This window comes from Portunus trituberculatus, chromosome 41 (assembly GCF_017591435.1).
Source record: "Portunus trituberculatus isolate SZX2019 chromosome 41, ASM1759143v1, whole genome shotgun sequence".
In the NCBI taxonomy this organism is placed as follows: domain Eukaryota; kingdom Metazoa; phylum Arthropoda; class Malacostraca; order Decapoda; family Portunidae; genus Portunus; species Portunus trituberculatus.
The window spans coordinates 6,709,968-6,736,496 of record NC_059295.1 but is presented as its reverse complement, the minus strand read 5'-3'; the positions used below and the strand labels follow the sequence as shown (position 1 = coordinate 6,736,496).

The following is a 26,529-nucleotide window of genomic DNA, read 5'->3' as shown; positions in this document are numbered from 1 at the left end:
TTATCAATGTGAATAGGATTCAGAAGTGGAATTTTGAGTCTTGCTTGAATGAGTAAGCCATTTGGATGTTCTATTAATAAAGATATAAAGGCACCTGGCATGTGTGTGTGTTCGTGTGTATGTATGTGTGTGTTGCTTTGAGATGAGGGAGTGGCCCGTTTTCTCCACAAGCCGAGTAGGTTCCAGGAATTATTATGGTATTGGAAATACTTGTAACAGCTAAGTACTGAGTTTACATCATATAAAAAGCTTAATTAAATAGTACTTAAGCTAACTTCATAATGTAATGACAACATACAAATCCAGGTCGCTATTGGTGTCCAAGCTCACTTGAGGATGGGTGTTGCCTTAGAATAAAACATTTGTCTTGGAAGATGCATTAGTATTTTTCAGGGTATTTTTTAGGAAAAAAAAGTGTGTCTTGTAAGCTGTAAAATACGGTAATTAAAAATCATAGATCTTAATTTGACAAAAGATTAATGCTAGAGGAAAACGGTGCATTTTGTCTGACTCAAGACGACGGAAAGCCACCTCCAGCCCCAGCCCTAAGAAGCACAATTTCCTGCCTTTCAAAGATAAGCTCGAGCTTATAAGAAAGTGTGAGGCAGTGTCGTTGCAGCGCAAATGGGTGTCCCTAGATCAACAGTATCAACAATTTGGAAGAACAGGGACAAGTACTGTGAGACTGCTGCAAGTGTTTTTATTTCCAAAAATGTACTGTACAGCACCCTAATGTGTTTAATAAAAAAAAGTTAGATGTAAATGAAGCCTTTAATAGTACTGATTTAGTCTTAAATTAATGTTTTTTCGAGGTTATAGTGATGTTTTTGAGGGGGTCTTGGCTGGAGTTTGGTCCCTATCCCTCATAATTCTTAAGTATGGGGAAAATTGCTTTACGATTTGAATAAATGCTGATTCGACTGATAAAAAACTGCCCTAACCCTGTTGAATTGCGAGGATCCCCTGTATATAATAAACATGGTGTACAAATTATTTGTATCTTCAGCTTTACATAAAGGAGGACTTTAGCAAGAATTTATGTACACATAGGATCTAGTGCACTATGTTGAGGCTCTTGACAGGCTGGGGGCAGTGGTATTGGATCAGCAACACCCAGAACCCCGTGGACGTCCCCGAGTAGACTTACGGAATGAAATGCGAGGAGACCACAGGGGCATTGATAGGGGAGATCCTCATACAGAGTTGCGGTCAGAGGAACCACGGGGCAGGCGAGTTCAGGAGGTGATGGACACAGAGGACAAGCTCCCAAAAGTAAGTTTTTGAGGATTGCTGTTTCATTTGGCTGTCAAAAATCCATTACATAAATTTCATTGTGTTTACATTATTGTATAATCTTCTATTCCCTTGTTTGGTAATATAGTTTGATGAGATTTCATTTTCAAGATTTTCTTGTGATGGGTGTGAGATAATTCATAATGGGAAGACATTTTCCCCATTTTGCAAACAAACTTGCATTTCATCTTTCCAGCCCTCCTTGGCCTCATCTGTTGCCCGCCCAGTGCCAGACAGCAAGTCCCGTTCAGAGGCTGCTGCAGAACTCACTAAGGATAGAGCCTCAAGGGATAGGTAGGTGTGGTTATGTTTATTTTTGTTTTACTTGTAATCAAAAATAGCTTCATAACTGAAGTACACTTTATCTTTATACACAGTCTTAGTTAATTCAGTATGAAATTTGATGTCTCCATAAAACATTATACGTAATGGGCTGCATTCCTAGGTGCAAAGCAGAACTTGCTGCGGGGGTGGGGGGATGACTGTAGTGGGAAACAGCCCACAACAGCGTGGTTAAAAAGTGCTGTTGTGGGCTGTTCTCAACAGTGGATTTTACTTGTTTCCAGCAAGTTCTGACTTGAGCCTTGGAATGCAGCCCTGATCTTGAAGACATCTAAATTTTCAGATGAATGATAAAGCAATGGCCATTTTTCAAATTTGACATTGTTTGGTATTGGTCTCTTGAAGTCTTGAATGTTGGTGTATTGAATATTGTGACCATAGACCAGCCCCTGTTTTCCTCCATGTCTAGTATTCATACTCCATTCATATAGTCTTCATAATTATTAGAGCATGTGCATAGAGATGTATTATGGAGGAAGTGCAAGTCTTTATATAGAGTGGAGACTCAATACTTTAACGTCTAAATACTCAAACTTTTCAATGCAAAAGTTTGATTTAATGCTCAAAAAAATATCTGATAGTCAAACGTCCACACATGTAGTTGTAAACAAAGGCTCCTTGGCCGCCTCCTTCCCCATCCGCCAATTGTGACTTGTGCTGCCGCGGTCATGAGAATAACATTCTCTTGCATTCTATCTTTAGTTTTTCATTTATAAACTTACATTAACACGAAAGACTTATTATTGGTGAAAATATCTGCTAATGAAATGGCCGCACATTTGGTTGTATACAAAGCTCTGTCATCTCCCTTCTTGCAGCTGCTATTGTACCGTTCTGATACTGTATTATTGGTAATACAGGCAACCTCCGCTTAACGAAGGGGTTATGTTACTAAAAAACCCTTTGTTAAGCAAAACTTCGTTAAGCGAACTGATTATAACAAGTTTAATTTAAGTCATTATAATGTACACTAATGTATGTATGCACGTAAACTTTATAATGTTAATGATCTTAAATTTATGAAGGGAGGGAGAGTGGAGCGGGGAAGACACTAACCGCAACCTGTGGAATGTAAGGGAGGCGGTGGCATAGTGGATAAAGTGGTGAGCGTGGGATTGGGCAGATGTCCACGTGTAGGTTTGAATCCCACCACATACAGCCTTAAACACTTTGACATTTGTTGAGTGGTTTAAAGTTACCTACATGTCACCATGATACTCAGGTTCTAGGTGGTTACACAAAAGATGAGCTTGGGGGGGTGATATGGGCCCCAATATGAGTACCACTATAAATAAAATTGCCTGTGCCACTAATGGGCGGAAGCTGAACAGCGCTTCCCATACACTCTTCAAGTGTGCCTACAGGCACTATAGGCCTTAATGGGGGAAAAAAAAAAAGAGAAAAAAAAGCGCATCATTGTATCACATACAAAACTTATGTACCACATTTCCACAAGGCTTTCCATTTTATCCATTGTAGTCATGAGTTCAGGTGTTTTTTTTTTAGCTTGCAAGGAAGATACGGTCTCACCAGCCTTCTTAATAGAGTCTGCTGACTTGAAAATAGTAGAGACAGTAGATGGAATCAAGATGGTGGCAAGCAATGCTATTAGTTTTCTCGCCTCTCTTGTGTCTGTGAATAATATCCAGCTTCACTTCGAGAGTAAGAGACTTCCTGGTCTTCTTAGCAACACTTGGCGACATTGCAGGGCGTTTTGGTGGTAAGTTGAGCGAGGGAAGATGAGTTGCTGGTGACACTTATTGTTTTGAACTGGAAGATTGAGTGGTGCGCGTGTTGTCCACGAGAGGCGCTGGTGTATTCAAAAGCCTGTCGGCTTGTGTGATACGGCTGTGCTTTCAAACTTGGAAAAAATTACCTGGATAAAACTTCGTTAAAGCGAGTTTGGTGTTCGTTTAACGAGCAGATGGTAGTAAAATGAAACCTTCGTTGTAGTGAAATTTCATTGTGTGAACCTTTGTTAAGCGGGGGTTGCTTGTACCAGTATTACCGTAATACCAGTATACTGGTATTACTGTAATATTGGTATACCTGATGCCGGTGTGCATCCCTAGTCCTGCCGTGTCTTGGGTAAAACAACATTCTCCTGTGTTCTGTCGGTAGTTTTTCATTTAGAAACTTATGATGGCACCAAAAAGGCTTATTAGTGATAAAAATAAGAAATTTAGTGAGAATGCAAGTGTTAGTGAGCCACAGCCCTCCATTAGTGGATTCACAGTAATAATTTCAGGAGAAAAGTTATGATGTTTTCATGGATGGTGACTCATCCTCTGGCTACTTCCCTCCTCCTCCCCTCCCCACCCTTCTTCCCTCTTCTAAGTTATCCATCATTAACCTTCACTTATGGTATATACAAATAAAAGATGTAAGAAAAAAAATACATTGAAATTTTTACAAACTTGAGGTTTTGCTAAGATTAGAATGTATTACCTGATTTATAGGTATTGCTTGTCGAACTTTTTAATTCTCTAACAGCCATTTGGAACAAATTAAGTTCGAGTATTGAGTCTCCACTGTATATATTTTTTTTTCATTTTTTCATTATTTTTGCTTGTGTGTACAGGTGGTTTAAGTATTCTGGCCACTCTATTCCTCCCCTTCCCAACACTCAATAGCACAGTAGTTAGTTTGCCTTACTCACAACCAGAAGGGCCTGGGTTAAAATCCTGGGTTATGTGAGAAATCTTCGGCCAGACTTCTTTACAGAGTAGACCCTGTTCACCCAGTGCTGATTAGATACCTAGTAATAAGTTGGAAGTTATGACCTACTGCTAGGTAAGAGAAACAAACTGAATAGAAAAATATTAAGCATGTGGCATGACCATTTAGGACCTAGTCTACTAGGTTAATCTGGCACCACCTGGCAGTCAAAATATAAACTTATAACATATCTCCTTGGGGTTTAGTGTATACTTATGATGTATGCATGTTAGTTATAATAATGTAGATTTTCAGCTATAATCCTGCAGGATGAATAAACTGAATATTATTATTATTATTATATACTTATGTATTGATGATACCAATTTCTGTACAGGAACCGGCGCATGTTTGGTGCTCTGCTTGGTACTCTAAAGCGCTTCAAGAATGATGAAGCTAAGCAGAAGGACAAGGTAAGATTTCTTTGATTGCCTATCTGTGTGTGTTTGTTATTAAATAGCATTACAGCAAAGGAAAGACAATGTTACTGGGATTGAATTTTTATTTGACTGTGTGCTCAAGGTAATGGAAAGATTTACAGTAATATGTACATTGTAAAGTGTCTTACAAATTAAGCTTTTCAATACAAGGAAACCACTAGTGTTGAGTTTATATTTTTGTAGGTGATGTACAGGTTCCCCTTGTTTTATGTTTGGGTTATGTTCCTGAAAACTAGATAGCATAACTAATGATCGAATAATGAACTAAAGGTTCAGTAGGATTTAATTCAATGGGGGGAGTAACTTTGACTTACCTAACATTGAAAGATAGAGAACACTTTATCGCATAAGTGGTAGTGTTTCAGGCTTGTATTTATTTTTATACAGTAAGCCCCCGCACTTGGTGAATTAATTAGTCTGGCGAAACTACCGCTAAATGCGAATTTTGCCAAGCACAAGTTCTTTGTACCATATAAATTGGCGAAAAAATGCCTCAATCAGTCTTTGGTCATTGCTAAAGTCCCTCTTTTGACCCCTAAAATACCATCTTTGGAGCTGAAGTAAAATCTTTTGCCTTCACATATTAGAACATATATACAAAACAGACCAATAAACAATAAATAAAGCTAATAAGACATGACATAAAGGCTGTAACTCCCGTTTTTCCACCCGTTTCCCTCTCCTACTTTCGTCCTTGCTGCCTTACCCCCACTAGTACCACCTGCTGCGCTGGTAGAGGCCATGGTGGTGGTAACTTGCCAGAATTCATTCCCACGCTAGCAGAACAGAGGGTAGCACAAATAAAATGGTTGAAGGGGACTCACACTGCGTTCTGATAGGTTTAGAAAGAGGTCTCACGTCACCAGGGAGCTGCGTAGTTCGCCGTGTGGCCGCCAAGTTTGAATTCAAATCGCCAAGCGTGCACTTGGTGGTCTGTGGCCACCCTACTGCCAAAGGAGAATTTCGCCAAGCTGAGATTCGCCAAGTGCGGGGTCTTACTGTACAGTGGTTTTCCCTATAGGGCTATATCTACCGGGAAAATGAGAAAAATGAGCTTCAGTCAAGTTACCAGGTGCCACTCATACTTACAGTAGATGAAGTCTTAATAAAATAAGGAAAAAAAAACATGTTCCTCATCATCTGAAGAGGATGGAACATGTGGCAGTGTATTGAGTGTGAAAACCATCTCGTCATCAGAGGATGTAGAGCTTACATCCTGGGCAGCAGGTGGAAGGCCACACGTAAATAGTGTAGGCAGCAGTGGTGATGTGGTTGGAACAGCCAATTCAGCAGATAGAGCAACAGATCTGAAGAAACAGGAGATTGTCGTCTGTCTTGCCATTTTTTTTTTCTTGGCCTCAAATATTTCTTTATAAACTTTGAAGGCTTGCTCTGCATTGTAGGCCATTGTTACAGTTTGTGATGGATTTGGGTCCTTGATTTTATCAAGGATTGCATCAAGGTCATTGAACACCTCACATATTGTTTTGGTGTTGAGGCCTCTTTGCAGTGTATTTTCATCATCATCATCATCGTCATCTTCACCATGGAGAGCATGCTGTTCATCTAACTCCAACTCTTTGTTGCTGAGTTGCAAATCATTGGACTGCAGTAAGTCATTTATATAATTTTCATCCACCTCACTGAAGCCAGCCAGATGGGAGAGCTTGACAATGTCATTGAGAACGATGGCCACACCGCCACATCATTAAATCCCGTGAAGTCGTGAGCTGGCTTCACACACTCTGCCTACAAGCTTTTCCAACAGCCATTCATTGTTCTGTCACTCACTTCCCTCCATGCTTCACTAATATTATCAATGGCCTTCTTGATATTATAGTGGACCTAAAGTTCTTGATTGTCAGCTTGTCTGTGGCCTGTCAGCTGCATTGCTCAGCTGACTCACTGTGTGGTGCTGGTAATAGGCTTTAAAAGTGGCGATTACACTTTGGTCATTGGGCTGGATGAATGCAGTGGTGTTTTTGGATAGAAACATAACTTCTATGTTGTCTGCCCAGTCTTCCATGGTTGTTGGGTGGCTTGTGGGATTATTAATCAGGAGGAGGAACCAGTTATTTTCCTTGGCAGCATAATCACGCAGTGCAGGGGACAGGTAGCTTACAACATAGTTCTGTCATCCAGCCCTTCTTGTTCGATCTCAAGATCATTGGAAGATATTCTTTCATGTAACCTCTAAGTGCCCTTGGGTTTTGTGCCCAGTAAGTAAGGTGAGGTTTCAGCTCTCCAGCTGCATTACTGTCCAACACCAGGGTTAACCAGTCTTTTGATTCTTTAAATCCTGATGCTGCTTTCTCCTCCTTTGCAATAAAAGTTCTTGAAGACATCTTCCAATACAGACCTGTTTCATCATAGTTGATGACTTGTTTGGCACTGTAACCACACTCCTCAATGTGTTACTTGAGTGTTGGCTTGAATGCTGCGGCTGTAGGTTCGTCAGAAGCAACCTCGTCAGAACTCGCTGCCTCACCACTCATTTTAACGTTGTGTAGGGGTGCTCGACTTTTAAATCGGTCAAACCAATCATTATTAGCATTGAAAACTTCTTCTGTAAATCTGCATAAATGGAGAAGGCTTTCGTCATCACAACAGAGGTAGAGAGGCATGCGGCGACAAGTCTGTTAATGACGGTGGAGACAGTGGACTGGGGCAGTTGCACGGTCCTGATGATTTGGTTGGTTCACAATTCCCCTCCCCCTTTTTTTTTTTTTTTTTTTTTTAAAGGAAAAGCATAGCCTTTTGGCCTTAACCTTAACTTCACTACCACTTGGTGTTGCAGGGCACTTTGAGGACAAAACTCACTCAAAGTAACCAACAATAAATATGAATTTAACCATATCACAAGCACTATGTTGAGACAGTCTGGTAGAGTGAGCACAACTGAAAGTCAAGTGGGAATCTCGTTTCAATGGATGGCCGGTGCAGCATCGGTGGCGATACGATCATGGGTTGCCTTTGTTTACATTCTAGTGCTCAGTTGAAGATCAGATAAATGAGCAAGGGCAATAAGGACAATAAATAATGAGTGAGTGGGCATAATTCCTAATGATCATAAAATTGAAATATTGAATAATGAGGGAAACCTGTATAATCTTATTAATCTTTATTTAAGAGTCCATTTTGATGTAGTTAAATACAGGTAACTCGATTTACTCGTGTTTGATTTACACGTTTTTGTTATAATGCAACCGAAAAAATATTATAATTAGTTTAATTTGCGCGATCGGTTTTCTTATATGTGATTTGGGCCAACCGCATTTTCAAACTGAGCGCCAGGCGCAATTTCAAACTGTGTGCCAGAGAGTTCCGCAGCTGGCCGATAGGTGGGAGCTCCGCTCTTCTCGTGCCTCATTTGCAGTCTGCCAGCACTGAGTATAGACAGAATCTCTTCAATCTGCCTATAATTCACCAAGATGCCCCCAAAATGTCCTTCATCTTCTGCATGTGGGGTTATTTTTGATAATTGGATTTTTGATAAAATGGTAAAGCTCAGAGGAAGATGGTTACTGACTGTGGTGTGAGTGATGAAGGCAGTGACGCAGTGAGTGTTGTTGTGTTTACGTATTCCTTGTTTTGTTGTTTTCTCTTATTATTTTTGGCTTTCTCTTATTATTTCTTGCTTTTTCCTTTACTTTAAATACACTTTTAGTATTTAGAATGGTAAATAATAAAAACATGTTAATTTAGCCAAATAAATAGAGTATTTTGTACAAATTTTTTTGGACCACATCCCGCATCCCCCCTATTATCTATTGTTTCTTATGAAAATTACATGTTTGTTTTGCGAGAATTTTGATATATGCGATGCCTCTTGGAACGCATCTATCGTGTAAATTGAGAGTTACTTGTATTTAGGACTCCACTGTGATGAGTTTTAGCTGTACTGATGCCTTTTTAATTTGTTTATTAAATTTGTTGTGGGAGAAAATTAAATGAGAGTTACAATATGAATGCAGTGGAACTTTGAGTTAAGAGTGCTTTGACTTTTGAAGGGGAAGGGTAATGTCCCGTGGATAGCACTTCTTATTTCCAAGATAAATATTCTTTATAAAACCAGCTTATTTATTTACATCAGCTTTTGTTATTTTATTACAGGTTTTATACTATTTTTATTCATAAATACAGTAAATTCTCAATTAATGCGAGGGTTACGTTCCTGGAAATATCGCGTTATTCAAACATTATATAAGGACGGTTATGTTCCTGACCATTTGGAAAGTTTGCCTATTTTGGGGATTTTGTTATTCAAACCTTATGAAAACTTAATATATAACTAGGTCATGGAAACAGTAAAAATACATGTTCTTATTACCCTTTAGTAAGTCCAGTCCTTCCCTTATTGAAGAGAGTGCTTCCTGTAGATTTTTAAAAAAATTTTCAGGCTCTGGGATTTTTTTATGCAGACTGTGCTTTTGATGCCTTTAACTCTGCTGTTTCCATCTTCTCCCTCTCTCAAAATTTGCTTGTGTGCACGTGACATCACCGAGTCGAGTTAACCAATGTTTAATCAAATAAATCACCTAATTTAATTATATCTCCTTAAGTATTAAATCACCTTAAATCAAAATCATGATATTCAAACTCGTGTTAATTGTGAGTTGACTGTACATTTTTCTTATCTAAAAATAAGTGGAAAGAAAAAAATGAGGTTCTTTTGGGAGGTTGGAATAGACTGATGCCATTTCAGTCAATTTTAGTGGGGAAAATTGCACTGAGGTATGAGCTCTGTTATGGAACAAACTAAACTTGTAACTCAAGGTACCACTGTATCTGCTTCTATAGACATAAGTAATAGTTACATTGAATTATTGAAGTGTAATCTTGAATTTTCATGTTCTGTGATAATTTTCTGCTTTTTAGAACAAAGACTTGTAAGTGCAGTTAATATCAGAGTTGATATTTCTGAACTGTGGCATCTCTCATTTTACTGTATGCTGGAGCAAATAGCTTGCACTTCTTAAACTATGCATTGGACAGACTCAGTTATTAGTTTGTTCCACATGTTTACCAGGAGGAGCAGCGTGCAGCTATAGAGAGAAAGCTTGAAGAGAAAGGCCGAGCAGAGAAGGAAGAGCTGAGACGAGAGAGGTTGGAGCTCTTTAACCAGAGGAAGGAGCGGCAGGCACAGATCCGACGCCTCACCATTAAGATGGCCCGTGTGAAGGAGGTGGGCAGATCACTGTGTCTTTTGCGATTTCATTCATGTGTAATTTATCTGGATAACATTTTTTTGAAAATTTCTATACATTAATCACTGTTGTGTTGCTTTTGTCAGTGAAACAGAGTACTGTATCAGCAATATATTTAAAGTAATCCAATTATTTGTATAGTGATTTTTTTATTTTGTATCATATTTTCTTGTGTATTCTGCTGTACACTATAGTTACTTTGTTTTATAAGAATAGCTATGTTTAAATGAATGGAAAACTGCAATTTTCAGAAATCAAGAATGCTATCCCATTAGATGTATATATATAATGGTATAAATATGAAAGGGTTGATTGTCATGAAAATAGATGTTTAGATTTTCTTTGGGCTTACTGTTTTCATTACTGTAGATCATTGGTTCTCTACCTGGGGTTTTTGGACCTTAAGGGGTTCACAAGATTTCCAGGGATACTTAGATGGCTGATATAATAATATCCTTTTGCAGTATGCCATTGCATATTGAGTTAGTGTCAGTCACTAAATTAACATTCTGTTCGATGTCAGACTACTATGGGTTCAGATAGATGGTCTTATAACTCAGGAGGTTCTTAACAAGAAAAAAAAAAAAAAAAGAGTTGAGAACCCCTGCTTTAGATGATACATTTTTGGTTAATTTTTCAACATTTCTATGCATTTTTATTTTTAAAACTAGAAGTTAACATCATTCATTGTGAGTGATAGTCTGTATTCCATCCAGCATGAGGTCTGGGAGGCTCACCAAATGAAGCTGGCAAAGTTCATCCGCACTGAGTCCTCTCCTGCTATTTTCTGGGTACCCCGTCTACATAACGCACGTACCACTGGTCTTATACGAACCACGCACGACAAGATCACCGGTAATGTTGCCTCTCTCATCCACTCTTCTCTTTTTTCCCGTCACTATTTTTTTTTATTTTGCTTTTTTTTCCTTTTATCTTTGTGCATTTTCTTGTTGAGAGCAGTTTGTTTGTAATGGCATGGTGATACTTTGGTTCATCTTCCTCAGATTTATCATTAAAAATCCATTCAGATGTATGATGTTAATTCCTATTTCGCGGCTCTCAAAACGAACAGGCGTATCTCAGTTTTTGGCAAAATTGAGATATTAACACCACCAGAATGCTTGTGCCGAGATCTATCGAACTGTCAAAGTGGCGTATGTCAAAGTGCATTAGTTTTTGAGATACCAAGTCTTTCATCATATACGTATCTCAAAACAAGATGAATAGTTGCATGGCAAAGAGGCGTACGTTTAGATACGCCCATTTGTTAAGAAAAGAATATACGCTGTCATTATGATGAGTGGGCGTATGCCAAGATACGCCTGTTTGTGTTAACTCAAAAGGTATATTGTATCAATTTTAATGTAGATACCCATACGTTCCATGTTCAAGCCGTTTTCTTTTTTTTATGATAATTCACCGAAGAAAACTGCGATAATGTCGTCTTCAAAACACAAAGCCAAGGGTGGGTCGAGAGTTCTGTTGCTCTTAAATTAGGTAAGTTTTGGGGCTTTTTCAGTTCTCATTGAGAGTTGTGCTTATCATCAGTTACTCTATATATACTGTAGAAGAAGATGGTGATAACAAAAAGTTAGATAAAATCTGTACATTGAATATTTGACAAAACAAAGCAGTGTAAGGTGTTAACTGCCGTATGTAACCATTACGCTGTGACAAAAAACATGAGATACACCCCTTCGACCTGGCAGTTCAGGCTAAAGAACTGAAATATATCCTTTCGACTGATAGTTTGGATGTTTTTCTGTGCATGAAAGGAGGTGTATATCTGTGGCGTAACTAAACGCTCACATTTAAAAAAAACTTTAGGTCACAAGACGAACAGGCGTATCATCTTCTCTCCCCTAAATATACCTAAAAACTTCATTCAATGACAACCTGAGTTTATGCATTAAAAAATTCAACGTTTCGTCTACATATGGAAGTTCATTGCACCTAAATACCTTTAAAACTGTTCTAGTAGTGAATGAAAGCATTTGGTAAAAAACTTTAGATCGCTCTCCTGAAAAATCGAGAAATCTGAGATACGCCCGTTCGTTTTGAGAGCCGCGATTTATTTATATATGGTTGTGACCTATTGAGTAGTTGCTGACTACTCACTTTGTTGAAATACATACTGTTATGATTTTAATGTGGCATCAAATTTGTATTGTGCATGTTAGCTGAATATGAAATCTACCTTCTCTCACAGCACATGATATAACTTTCAGTTTGACTTCAGGTGGCTGAGCAAGTGATGTATGATGTTACCCATGACTTTGCATTATCAGGCCTTATTTTGTTTACTTTTCTTACAAAACATGTCAAAACAAACTTCTGCTGAGTGACTCTCAATTCATACCTCTTGCTACAATAATTATTGATAAAAATGATACTGTTGAAGCTGCTGGTGTTTTTGCCCAAGTGCAAGATTAAATTCATAGTGGGAGTTGTAATCTTTCTATACATGCAGTTAGTGGCCATGTATGCGTGATCACATGAAATAATTTGTCATCAAAAGCCAATCCTAGATTTGCTGTCATGGTTCCGTATTGCCCTAGATGATATATTTAGTTCCCGTACAAGATTGTGAATTTGTATAGACTCATGCTCATCATGCACGGCTACTTCTTTGATCTAGTATAGCTACTTATATGTATTGTACATAAATCCTAACTCCGTTCATCACAGGGGAGCTGGAGCAAGATCGCCTGCGCATGAAGGAGGAGCTGGATGAGATCCTGGGATCCCGAGGAGAGGACCGGGAGGCAGCAGATTTGGTGGAAGAAGAAGAGGAGACCTTCATTCACAGGGGGGTGCGCTCTCAGGTGGCCAAGCAGGGGGAGGGGGGTGGCAATGACCCTCTTGATAATTGTCCAGGTAAGGAACATTCATCTAATATTAGGTGTTTCTATCAATAGGAGAGGACCCAAACTGTCAAATTATTAGTTTTTTGCCAGGTAGTTTAATTCAGGAAATGGTCAGCATCATCTCACAATACAGAGTAGTCATCTCTGAACACTATGTTATGATGTATCTGTTGACTTACTATGTTTTTACTTCTACCAGTATTTTTCTGTTGCTATTTTACTGTGGTATTTCTTTATAGTTACTTAACCCTTAAACTGCGGCGATCGCTTATATAATCAAGCCTCTCGAGTACTGTGATGCGGCGATCGCTTATGTAATCATGAATTTTCGAGGGGAATGTTTTGAATTTTCGTGGCGCGTTTCCCTTCAGACCTGCTCTTGTGACTCCTCCCCACTTAGTGTTACCATCATAAGGGCTCCAGATACTATAACAAGGGCCTCACTTTAGTTTTTACGGAAAAGTAGGAGACACCTGGCAACCCCTCTTGTCTCGTCGGGTAGAATCCAGCCTTGAGTATCATAGAAAACGTAGAAAACCTTGTAGGGGAGACCAAATTATGCTATAGTTTATTACTTCTATCTCAATCAAGAGATTATTATTATATCAGCTTCTTACGGCATAGGGGCAACAATCCTAGTAGCATTTTGAGCTGTGGTATTGTACAGAGGACTTGTGTCATGCAGGACACACAGAAACACACACACACACACACACACACACACACACACACACACACACACACACACACACACACACACACACACGGTAGCTCAGTGGTTAGAGCGCTGGCTTCACAAGCCAGAGGACCGGGGTTCGATTCCCCGGCCGGGTGGAGATATTTGGGTGTGTCTCCTTCACGTAGCCCTGTTCACCTAGCAGTGAGTAGGTGCGGGATGTAAATCGAGGAGTTGTGACCTTGTTGTCCCGGTGTGTGGTGTGTGCCTGGTCTCAGGCCTATCCGAAGATCGGGAATAATGAGCTCTGAGCTCGTTCTGTAGGGTAACGCCTGGCTGTCTCGTCAGAGACTGCAGCAGATCAAACAGTGAAACACACACACACACACACACACACACACACACACACACACACACACACACACACACACACACACACACACACACACACACACACACAATCACACACATACCCAATACGTACAAACATCCACACACACACAGAATTCGTGACGGACACACACACACACACACACACACACACACACACAGCTCTATCATACACAATACGTACAAAACATCTGCACAGTGAATTCGTGTCTCGTATACACACACACACACACACACACACGGCCCGGTAGCTCAGTGGTTAGAGCGCTGGCTTCACAAGCCAGAGGACCGGGGTTCGATTCTCCGACCGGGTGGAGATATTTGGGTGTGTCTCCTTTGACGTGTAGCCCCTGTTCACCTAGCAGTGAGTAGGTACGGGATGTAAATCGAGGAGTTGTGACCTTGTTGTCCCGGTCTGTGGTGTGTGCCTGGTCTCAGGCCTATCCGAAGATCGGAAATAATGAGCTCTGAGCTCGTTCCGTAGGGTAACGTCTGGCTGTCTCGTCAGAGACTGCAGCAGATCAAACAGTGAATTACACAAAGCTCAATCAAACATTCCCAATACGTACAAAACATCTGTACAGAGGATTCATCACACACACACACACACACACACACACACACACACACACACACACACACACACACACACACACACACACACACACACACACACACAGCTCAATCAAACATAGCTCAATCAAACATACCCGATACGTACAAAACATCTGTACAGAGGATTCATAACACACACACACACACACACACACACACACACACACACACACACACACACACACACACACACACACACACACACACACACACACACACACACACACACAGATAAAGTTCTATTATACATACATATGTACAAAACATCTGTACAGAAGACTCGTATCATGTAGGATATGCAGAAACACATACACACACATATATGTATATATATATATATATATATATATATATATATATATATATATATATATATATATATATATATATATATATATATATATATATATATATATATATATATATATATATATATATATATATATATATATATATATATATATATATATATATATATATATATATATATATATATATATATATATATATATATATATATATATATAGAGAGAGAGAGAGAGAGAGAGAGTAGAAAACGGCCCAGCTTGGTACCACTCAGCTCCCAACCCGGATCATACAGTGCACCCGACGTGTCACTAAGTCCCCACGCTTTTCAAAGCCCACGAAGTTTTGTAGGCCTATTTCTTGCTCTATTTATTTATTTGCAGATTCAAAACTTTGGTATTACTGCATTTTGAATGTTTGCCATTCATGGCATACAATTCAAAATATATTTTTTCTGACATGGGAATGTATATATTTTAGGCGCACCAAAGCATTCAGCAATTAGGAATTAGCAGTTTAAGGGTTAAGTTTATATGACTATATGACTAATGTCATTATATAGAACAAAATTTAGTTGTCTGGTGTACCAAGCTCTTTAATTTTTAGAGACTTTAGTGCAGCACAAACCTTTAACACACATTTCACCTTGCCTTTGCAGAAGTTAATGTTTCACAAGGAAAGTGTAGAGCAATTTTTTTTTTTTTTTTTTATTTATGAGAAAAAAAAAAATTACAGCCAAAACCATCACTGTGTTACTAAGTTGTGTCTTGCTGTAGCCTAAACATGGTATGCCTTTAGACTAAAAAAAAACCTCATGATGGCCACTGTCCATTAGCTAACATTGTTAGCTCTCTTGTGCCGAAGGGTTTGATTGGCAATAGACATTCTCATTATCAAACTTTGAATTCTAAGTTATGAAAATAAGCTAATTTATGGGATTTCATGTGTTCCTGGTTTTTTGTAGTCTACTTCCTAGCACAAAAGAAAAAGTACCATACTATCTGAGTTTTCAATGTAGGAACTAAGTAATTCTTGTCCCAGGAATAGAGATGCTATAAGAAAACAATTCATGGTTATAACTTAATACTACTATTAAAGTGTTTATGTTGTATATGTGTGTTTGAAAATACTTCAGCTATTTTAATATCTCGGTATGTAATAATAGGATATCCAAAAATATATGATATGCAGTAGACCAACTTTGTGAAATATTATGATATCTGGTTAATCTGGCAACTGCAATGGGAGTGTGGGTCCTCTCTTATTAGGTAATCATTTGCCTCACAGGATCACATTAGTTTATATCCATCTATCTGTTTATCCATCATTAGTTTCTTTATTTTGTAATTGATATTGACCATGTGAATTTTCTTGGCTTGATATATGATGGGATAGTCTCAATAGCAGTGATTACAAGGTTCTATAAAAGGATGTGATTACATTGTGCTATGACTGAAGTCAACTTTTTTTTTGAGGGTTTGTAACTCGTGTCCTGTTCAAAATAGAATATTTACTTGATAAATAGATGCTATTTTCGGTATTTTCAATGTTATTGATAAAACTATGATAAGATATTTATGGCATTACCATGATAATTCATTGTGATAATGATAATGGGGTTTTCGGTTATCTAATAATTATTTTTCTGCATTATTAATTTACTGGTATTGCTGATCCTTTTGGTTTCAAACTACTGTTGGCCCTCGATAACTCTGACTGATAGGGGGAAAAGCTAGTTCGACAAATGTGAATGTCTGACTTGTACATATTCCACCTCCCCACACACAAAAAAAAAAAAATAAATAAATAAATAAATAAGAAAAATAAAATAAATAAAATAAAATAAAATAAAATAAAAACAGGCAGGCAGTTAAGGTTGGACTTTAGGGGCGAGCAGGATTTCTTTTAGGATTATTATCTTTCTAGACCTTCAGACCCTAAATTACCATATGATGTTTACTTTTTATTATTAAATACCATTCCATCAGGAAATCATTTTTAAATGTCTCATGCGGTTGCGTCATAGCATGATTCACCCTCTAAGAAATGGTGTAACACTTAATGCTTGTATCTACGCAAAAATTTTATATGAATATTTTTCTCTTGATAAATTTCAACCGTTGGTGTGTGTGTGTGTGTGTGTGTGTGTGTGTGTGTGTGTGTGTGTGTGTGTGTGTGTCTCTCTCTCTCTCTCTCTCTCTCTCTCAGTGACTCAGTATGTGGCCAGGCATCAAGAGGGTTCATTCTTTATTTAGCTCTCTACTCTTTCAGAAATAACATCCTTACAGGCATAAATTGACTAGAATTAGAATCAGAAACTTCAAGAAAAGAAGACAAAAAGAAACAAAACATATAATTGCAGACAGTTGTGGCTGACAGCTTGACCTTGAACCCTTGCTTTCCCTAGTCCATCAAGTGGGTTATCTCCCCTTCCTAGACCCTCACCCCACCCCACCCTTCATTACCATGCTTCTTCCTCCCCCCCACTCTGTCTGTATAATAAGACTGCTATTATATTTTCAAACACTTTTTCTCACTACCTTCATCACACACACACACACACACACACACACACACACACACACACACACACACACACACACACACACACACACACACACACACACACACACACACACACACACACACACACACACACACACACACACACACACACACACACACACACACACACACACACACACACACACACACACACACACACACACACACACACACACACACACACACACACACACACACACACACACACACACACACACACACACACACACACACACACACACACACACACACACACACACACACACACACACACACACACACACACACACACACACACACACACATATATATATATATATATATATATATATATATATATATATATATATATATATATATATATATATATATATATATATATATATATATATATATATATATATATATATATATATATATATATATATATATATATATATATATATATATATATATATATATATATATATATATATATATATATATATATATATATATATATATATATATATATATATATATATATATATATATATATATATATATATATATATATATATATATATATATATATATATATATATATATATATATATATATATACACACACACACACACACACACACACACACACACACACACACACACACACACACACACACACACACACACACACACACACACACACACACACACACACACACACACACACACACACACACACACACACACACACACACACACACACACACACACACACACACACACACACACACACACACACACACACACACACACACACACACACACACACACACACACACACACACACACACACACACACACACACACACACACACACTAATGAAAGAGATAGAGAGAGTTTGGGTAAGTAGGGCTGGGCTGGTGCTAATCCCTCCTTGACTCCTCCCATGAGTCCCTTCCCTTCACGGTGGGGCTGTCGTGGGGATTGACAGCCGCTACTGTTTCACAGGCTACCTTTCAAAAACAGTTGCAAAAGTGACCAATGAATATGTACTGCAGCCCATTTAGAGAAATTATAATCCTAAATTTTTTGCGATGAATGAGAGAATAATATTTTCTAGAGAAGCGGGGATCAGATGCATTATCATCCTATCATGCTCCAGGAAGTCGCCATTGTATATACAATCATGTGTGAAAATTTCTTGTCATTCAGATAAATACAAATAGCAAAACAAGGACGAAATTCTGAAAATGTCTTGAAAACTTTTTTTTTACTTAAAAAATGTTCACAAAATCAGTATAAACTCTGATCGACTTTGGTTTGGCATCATGTTAAACTATATATATATATATATAAAAAAAAATTCTGTTGGAATTAGATTTTAGATAATGTCTAGAAAATGAGATAAAAAAATGAAAAAGCTTTTGAGAAAAGAAAAAAATAAAGCGTGCTGGCAGTTAAACTTGGACTTTAGTCCCCGTGTCTGTCAGAGTCCAACTTAATGCGAAGCCTGAGTTATCGAGGATGAACAGTAGTGATAATCAATAATTTTTTTTTTTTTTTTAGAATGAACTCATTGAAGCTTTAAACTATGAAAATCAAATGTAGTTATTTTACTTCAAAGTACAGTGGAGACTCAATACTCAAACTTATTTATTCCAAATGGCTGTTTGAGTATCAAAAAGTTTGACTATTGTTACCTATAAATCAGGTAATTCGTTCTAATCCTATCAAAACCAAGTTTATGAAATTTTGATGTATTTACTTTTATTTTGATTTTTACATACCATAAGTGAAGGCTGGTGATAGATAATGTAGAAGAGGAGGGAAGAAGGGTGGGGAGGAGGGAAGTTGTCAGAGTACAAGTCACCATCCATGAAAATGTCTGGTGTGATTCCTATGAACCCACTAGTGGAGGGATGTGGCTCACTAACACTTGCACTTCCACTAGATTCCTTATTTTCACCACTAATAAGCCTCTTTGGTGCCACTAAGTTTCTAAATGAAAAACTATCAAAAGAACTTAGAAGAATGTTGTTTTTCTCAGGACTGCAGTAGGACTAGGGATGTGCACTAGGGTGATAACTTTTTTACAACCTCATATTCCTGTGCCATTATGTGATGAACTTTTATGAAAGAATAATTAAAATCCCATTTCTAAGTCATTTTGATGAAAAAACCTCACGCACAAAATGATTTTAAAAAATTCAATATTACAGTTTTCGTACAATTGTTGACATCACTCAAAGCAGAATCCAGTCTGAACAAAAAGCTTAAAAGTAACATGTATAGTATTACAAAAGCTAAGAAAATACAGTAACAAATCAATTAGTCAAATTAATGTCATTGGAGAGGATGAATCTGAGAGGGAGGTTGTCCTTGTTGCGGCAGGACTCGTGCAAGTCCTGCATAACTTTAATTGCTCGCTCGCAGCATTGGTTGCTTCGGGCGATGTTGATGGGTGATGCTTCTGTTTTCCAGTGAGTTTCTAGGCATTTGAGAGCCTTTGGATATCCATCCAAAGCAGCTGATAGTTCATCAAAATCTTCTTTGCGGAACAACTGGTCACTGAACCAATGGTCGGCCCATTGGTACGAAATAAATGAGCAAATTTTTCGCAGTCTGATTCGATTTTCAGGCATGAGAATGAATGCAAGTAGGGCTAGAATGGCACGGGAGTTCCAGCGTGCATTGCTGATATTAGGAATCTGCTTGAAGTTCACAAAGGGCATGTCATTTTTCTCAGTGAAGTGACGGAAGACACGTGTGAGATGGTACAGAAATTTCATGTCATCTCTCCAACCGCCTGTTTCCTTGATCTCAGCCTTTCCATTGCTGAAAGCTGCCTTCATCTGGTCATACTTTTTCATCAAGTCATTGACAAAGAAGTACTCAATGTGTGGGGATTTGGTTGAACCATGGAGCTCAATGTCCATTACTACACGGAGGATGCGATCGAGCACATGGTGCTGACAACTGATGAACTTGGGTCTTGGATTGCCATTCTTTTCAAACATCTGCTGTAGTAGAACCACAACACCTGTCTTCTTCCCAGTGTTGACACTTGTTGTGTCAGCAACGATCATATGAACTGATCCCCACAAGTTGAAGTCCTGCAAGACACCCTGAAGCCCTTTGGCAATGGTTGCAGCGGTACCATCCTTCAACTGAAGTACAGCCAATTTGATTTCCCTTGCTTCATTTTTTAGGACCACTGCTTGATGTTCAACACCATTCAGTTTTTTGCCATCAAAGTGTAGACTCCACTTTTCTTGATGAAGTGTGTCAATCAAGTGTTGCCTGACTTCAGCAGCTCTCCTGTAGATAGCCTTGTGGATTCCTGGCTGACTTGGGGTTGGAATTTCCATGCCCTCACTACTGAGCTGACGGCACACTCTTGCTGCTCCGTGGATTGATAGCTTTGAGCTTGTAACAAGTCGTCTTGCAACACCAGTGGAATGATGCTTCCTTGTGCTTGTTGATGGTTCGGCTTCATCTTCCCAAGAACTGTCCTCACTGGAGTCGCATGAGGCTGTGACAGTTTCAGAAGAATCTGATGCTACTGAGCTGCATGCAGTTGCCGAATCAGAGACATTAACTTCTGATGTCCTCCTTCGCTTGGATGGGTGAATGGTCTTGGCACTGGCAGGTTTGCCAGTGGAATAACCCACCTGACCTTTGCTCTCAATTTGCAGTCTATAGAGATTTTCATCCTCTTTGCAAAACCATTGACCTTTCACCTTGGTCACATCAAACAGTTCATTTAATGGATCAAAGTTTTGCTTCTTTCTGCAATAGTCATATTCCTGCAAGAGTTTTTCCAGTTTTGCATGAATGGCTTGATCTGATATATGGGGGAAGTTTAATGTTGTACTCCATAAAGCTTTTATCTCCTCAGCAATTAGACTGACCCTCTCTGAAATAATTAGTAACAACATTTATTTCATCTTTCAGGTACTTAAATTTTTACTTTTGAGAAAGTAGTGCCAAAGAGAACATCTGTGAATGTTTCCTTATCTTTACCCAATTCAGCCCTTATTTACAGTAATTGCACAGGTTTCAAAGTGCTTTGTGCGTGACCTTTTTTGATATCACAGTGGAATAAACATCATTTCGGGCAATTGTAAGCAAAAGTTCATTCATTCATGTTACAGGAAATCAAATTTGAGAAAAAAAGTCAAAAAGTTATTACCCTAATGTGCCGGGTAGAGATATTTGGGTGTGTCTCCTAACTCGGTACTAACCTTAAAAATGAGTAGAAACTTGCCGAGAGGGGAGAACTGTAGAAGTTAGTGGTCATTGGCGGCTAAGTGGCTGCCCGCTAGACAACCAACATGGAAGCTGAACGCCGACGAATGACTGGCAGGCTGGCAGCTTGCTGCTCAGCTGATTTATTATTATTAAAGATTTGACATCTCTCACGATTATCGCTTAATTTGGTCGCTAAATCAAATTAGTATTATAATGCAGAATGCATCCTATTCCTTGGCAACCAAGAAATATTATGCATTTCAATTTCAATTGTAATTTCCAGGGACATTGTGGAGAAAATGGGGAATCTGACCCACTGAATTGCAAGGTTGGCCTCTTAGGGGCGCCAATCAAGCTTCTGGGGGGGGCCATGGCCCCCATGGCCCCCCCCTAAATCCGCCTATGTTTGTGTGGCCATTCGATTACCAGATATTTTCACCACTAATAAGCCTTTGGTGTTAATTTACATTCATAAATGAAAAACTACAGACAGAACACACAAAAATGTTATTCTGAAGACCACAGCAGCAAGGGTGGTGAATGGAGGAAGGAGAGGCCAGGGAGCATTTGTTTGCAATCGTGTCTGGACGTTTGACTATCGGGTATTTTTCCAGTATTAAATGAAACTTGCATTCGAGTATTGAAAAGTTCGACTAGTAAGACGTTTGAGTATTGAGTCTCCACTGTATTACTTTTCATTAGTGAAGAGACACGATTAATGTTAAATTTTGTTTTTTCTAATATTTTTTAAGATAAATATAAAGATGAATATTTGGATTTATCAATTATTTTGTTTGAAATGTCATCATTATCAGTTTGAGTAGGATTTTGGGTTTATTGATATATCAGTTATGGGGCAGTATATTTATTAGCAGTTATCAATTATTGATTATTGTTCATAAATGTCTTGTAATTGATTTATTGATTACTCCTATTGTGATAATTTAATTAATTATTTTGCCCAGCTATGGTATGAGCTTGTATGCATTTAGATTAGACGATTATTTTGATTTTGATTATTTGACAATAAAGGACATGAGTTTACACATGTAAAATGAGTTGTAGATTAGTTTTCATGTTACATTTTTGATCCCAGAATTATTGAAATATCTGTAATTGAAATATCTTTCATTACATTTTATTTAATTAGAGTTTAATAACATAAAGATGAAAATATATTGTGGTAGATACAATAGTGTACATGACTGAATTTTAATGATGGCTTTTTCTTACAGATTTGTTAGATTACGAGGCGGAAGAGGGAGAGCTAGTGTATGATGAGGCAGACCTGTCAGGTAAGGATGACAACGACGACACCGAACGTATGGTGGTACAGGTGGATGGGAGGGGGGAGGGGGGTCGTAAGGTGGAGATAGTGGCCAGCCAGCATGGTGAGGAGGATGGGGAAGAGGGGAAGAGTGGGGGAGGAATGGGGAATGACAGTGAAAAAGAAAATGAAGGTAGGCGCAAAGACAGAGATAGAAACAAGGAGGAGAGACACAGGGAAAGAGACAGTAGGAAGAACAGGGAGAAAGGGAGAGAGAAAGATAGGACTAAGGATAAAGAAGGAGAATCTCTTAAGGGGAAGGATAGGCCTTCAGGGAAAGAAAAGGAGAGGGTAACACCAAGGGATATTCATAAAGAAATAAGAAAGGAAGGAACCAAGTCCAAAGATAGTTCAGAGTCACATGAAAATGAGTCTGATTTATCAGCTACTATTGTTCATATTAAGATTGAAAAAGAGGATGACACTGGCATTACTGAAACTACACCAGTGCTTAAGATTATCAAAGAAGAAAAGCCAGACAAGGCACCTGCTTCAGGAAAAAGGACAGAGAATTCTGAGGTCACTGTACCTGCTGGTGGTGCTTCTGCTATTGCTGTGGCTGCTGATGGCAGTGCTACCTCTACTGCAGACATAGAGCTTCCTCCGCCTACTGCTGGTGTTGACTCAGCTCAGTCCCCTGCTAGCAGTTCTAAGGAGCCTTCCATTTCTCCTACTGCTGCTCCTCAAGAACATTCAGTGTCTCCTATACCAATGAACCCATCACCACCTGTAAAGACTGTGTCAGAGAGTGACAGAAATAATGCAGGTCATGGTAAGTCACTGCAGAAAGACAAGGACACAAACATTGATTTGGGTATTGGTGATGAAACCAGTCTGGAACCTCCTTCAGAAAAGCAACAGAACCTAACTAGTGATTCCACAGTGTCTGACAAACAGACAAGTGGTATGAAAGATGTCAGCACAAAAGTGCCTGCCAGGGCAAAGTTACAAAAAGATGACAAGAGTAAGATCAAACGTGACAAACTTAAGAAAAAGACGGATAAGAGAATTGCATCAGGGACAAAGAAAAACTCTGGTTCCTCTGATGACAGCAGTAGTGGTAGCAGTGAGAGCAGTAGTGACAGCAGTGAGAGTGACAGCTCAGACTCTGACAGCTCTTCTTCCTCATCCTCTGACTCTGGTTCCTCCTCAGATTCAGAAAGTGACTCAAGCTTTTCATCCAGCTCACATTCTGATTCTGACTCTGACCGTGAGAAAAGAAAGAGGAAGAGGGCAAGGCGGTCCAGAAGTGATGACAGCAGCAGTGACAGTGAGACAGAAGGAAAGGGAAAGAGAAGAGTAAAAAGTTTTGAAAAGAGTAAGCAGCTGAGAGAGGATGGGAAAATTTCAAAAAGCAAAGGGAGGGAAGAACTTCACAGTGATGATGACAAGGTCAAAAAGGAATTGGGGAAAAGGAACAAATTTAGGGAAGGAAGGAAGGGAAAGGAGAGAGAAGAAAATCGTAAATCTAAGGAAATGGATAAGGGAAGGGAAAGGGACCTTGAGCTTCGGAAGGAGAAGGAAGTGGCTAAGAGTGGAGGAAGTAGAGAGAAGCGAGACAGAAACAGAGAACAGAAGAAAGAGAGAAGTAGGAGCAGGGAAGACAGGCGGGGTGGCAGGAAAGACAGGCGATAGAGTGGTGATGTAATTTGTGAGGTATTTTTCCCAAAGTTTATTTTGGGTCATGTATTTTGTGTACAAAAGGGACTATACATTTTGTAGTGACTGCTGCTGTGATTGTTAATAGTTTGACAGTTTTACTCAGCCTAAACATTACACTTGGCTAAGAAAGAAGTCCATACAGGAAGCATGCATTTATGATTCCTTGCTTCAGCTACAGAGAAAGCCATGGCTGAATATTTCCAGCATTCACTGAACATTAATTGAACTTGACTAAAGATTAAAGTGTTGATTATATTAAATTCTTTTTATGAGTTATTCAGAATGTGTACTATTTGTTCAGTCATGGTATAGATAGAATGTCATCATTGCTATTTTCTTTATATTTAATGATAACTTCCTTTCCAGTACATGTCAGTGACTTTTTTTGTGAAATAAAAGACCCCCAGACATATCAGTATTTTTGTGTACCTTTTTTAAGCCAAATTTCTTCCAGAGACTTAGAATGAAACTGGTACTGGGTTACATATGGTTGCTGTTATTTTCAGTTACCATTCAAAAGTAATTGGTTTGACTTATACTTTGAAGTTTTTGCAACATTACATCTTTAGCTAGGGAATGTCCAGAATTTTCATTAACATTGCAAACTTTCAATGAGTTTTACTTTTATTTGTGATTCACATATCAAGGAACATTTGCATGTGGGCTGTACATATGTGGGAGAAGGTGTAATTAGGCTATCCTTTCTGTTGGGTATACTGTCAGTCTGATGTATAGACAGGATTCTCTCTCTCTCTCTCTCTCTCTCTCTCTCTCTCTCTCTCTCTCTCTCTCTCTCTCTCTCTCTCTCTCTCTCTTCCTTTTATGCCCATCTTTGTACCATAGCAGCTTATATTACAAACTAATGATGCTATTCCCTGATCCATATTGTCCTGCATGTTGCCTGCTGTGGGAAATTAATATGCGCGAGGCTTGTTTTTAATCGGATGGTTACATTATTTGAATTTTGTGCTTTACTTTTTTATTTAATTTTCCCATTTTAGCACTAATGCATCAGACCATATTAACCATAGTATTTTTACCTTGATTATTTAACGTTTTAAAATGTTTCTCTAAATTACATTTTGATTGGTGAATTTCATTTTATTTTTTTTTGCGTCAGGGTGACCAGCACAGAAGAAATGTATAAGAAAGTGTCACAATGCTGTTTCTTCAAAGAAATGCCAGTTTAGTTTTCCTGTTGATACTAGATTTCTGTGCTTCATTACCATATCACTTTCTATATCTTAATCAAGGTCACTGCTTTTTGTATGGTATATATATATTTTTTTCCCTCTCTCCCCATCTTTTATAAATAGCTTCTGGCTAGTACAGGCTAGCCTGTCATTGCTAAGATTGGCAGATAAAGTATTGGTCAGGCTCATGAGTTAAGTTGTTAACTGGGAGGTTACTGCTGCAGTTGGAATGCCATAATGGGGAGTTGGGTTCACCTAGCAGATGTTCTGTAGAGCATCAGATGTGATGGATACTGGAACTAAAATCAATGAATTTTAATATTAACTTTATCATTGCTTAACACATGTTTGGTGTGTTTAATGTTGCTTTTCAGAACTTGAGATTTCTGTTCATCTGCTAATGCTGTAAATCTTTATTACTTGTGTGCAATTAAAGTTTGGCAGACTAGTTCTCATATTACTTTCATATTTCCATTAATATTCTTCCATGGCATAAAATTGTTCAGTAATGTAAGACCTGTTATGTTTTTCCTGTATGTTCCTGCATTTTTATTTATGTATTTCTATGTTGTTGGTTGTTGGTTGGGCTGTTTTTAATTTAGCATGTTGATTTTGTGTTCTGAAGTAATTTCTATTTTTAATTTTCACTCAGTGTACAGTGGTGTCTTGAAATGCGAACTTAATCCGTTCA

At 38.4% G+C, this 26,529-nt stretch overlaps 1 protein-coding gene across 1 annotated transcript in view; it reads left to right on the top strand.

Moving 5' to 3' along the window:
• The window catches only part of LOC123516790 (pinin-like), a 31,511-nt gene extending 6,456 nt beyond the window's left edge, over nt 1-25,055 (top strand). Inside the window, exons 3-9 of the mRNA XM_045276453.1 lie at nt 1,083-1,272; nt 1,490-1,587; nt 4,691-4,766; nt 9,823-9,978; nt 10,717-10,855; nt 12,689-12,877; nt 22,892-25,055. Of these exons, the coding sequence (XP_045132388.1) occupies nt 1,083-1,272; nt 1,490-1,587; nt 4,691-4,766; nt 9,823-9,978; nt 10,717-10,855; nt 12,689-12,877; nt 22,892-24,618 (2,575 nt within the window). The 3' untranslated portion in view covers nt 24,619-25,055. The remainder of the gene's footprint in view (nt 1-1,082; nt 1,273-1,489; nt 1,588-4,690; nt 4,767-9,822; nt 9,979-10,716; nt 10,856-12,688; nt 12,878-22,891) is intronic.
• The last annotated feature ends 1,474 nt before the right edge of the window (nt 25,056-26,529 follow it).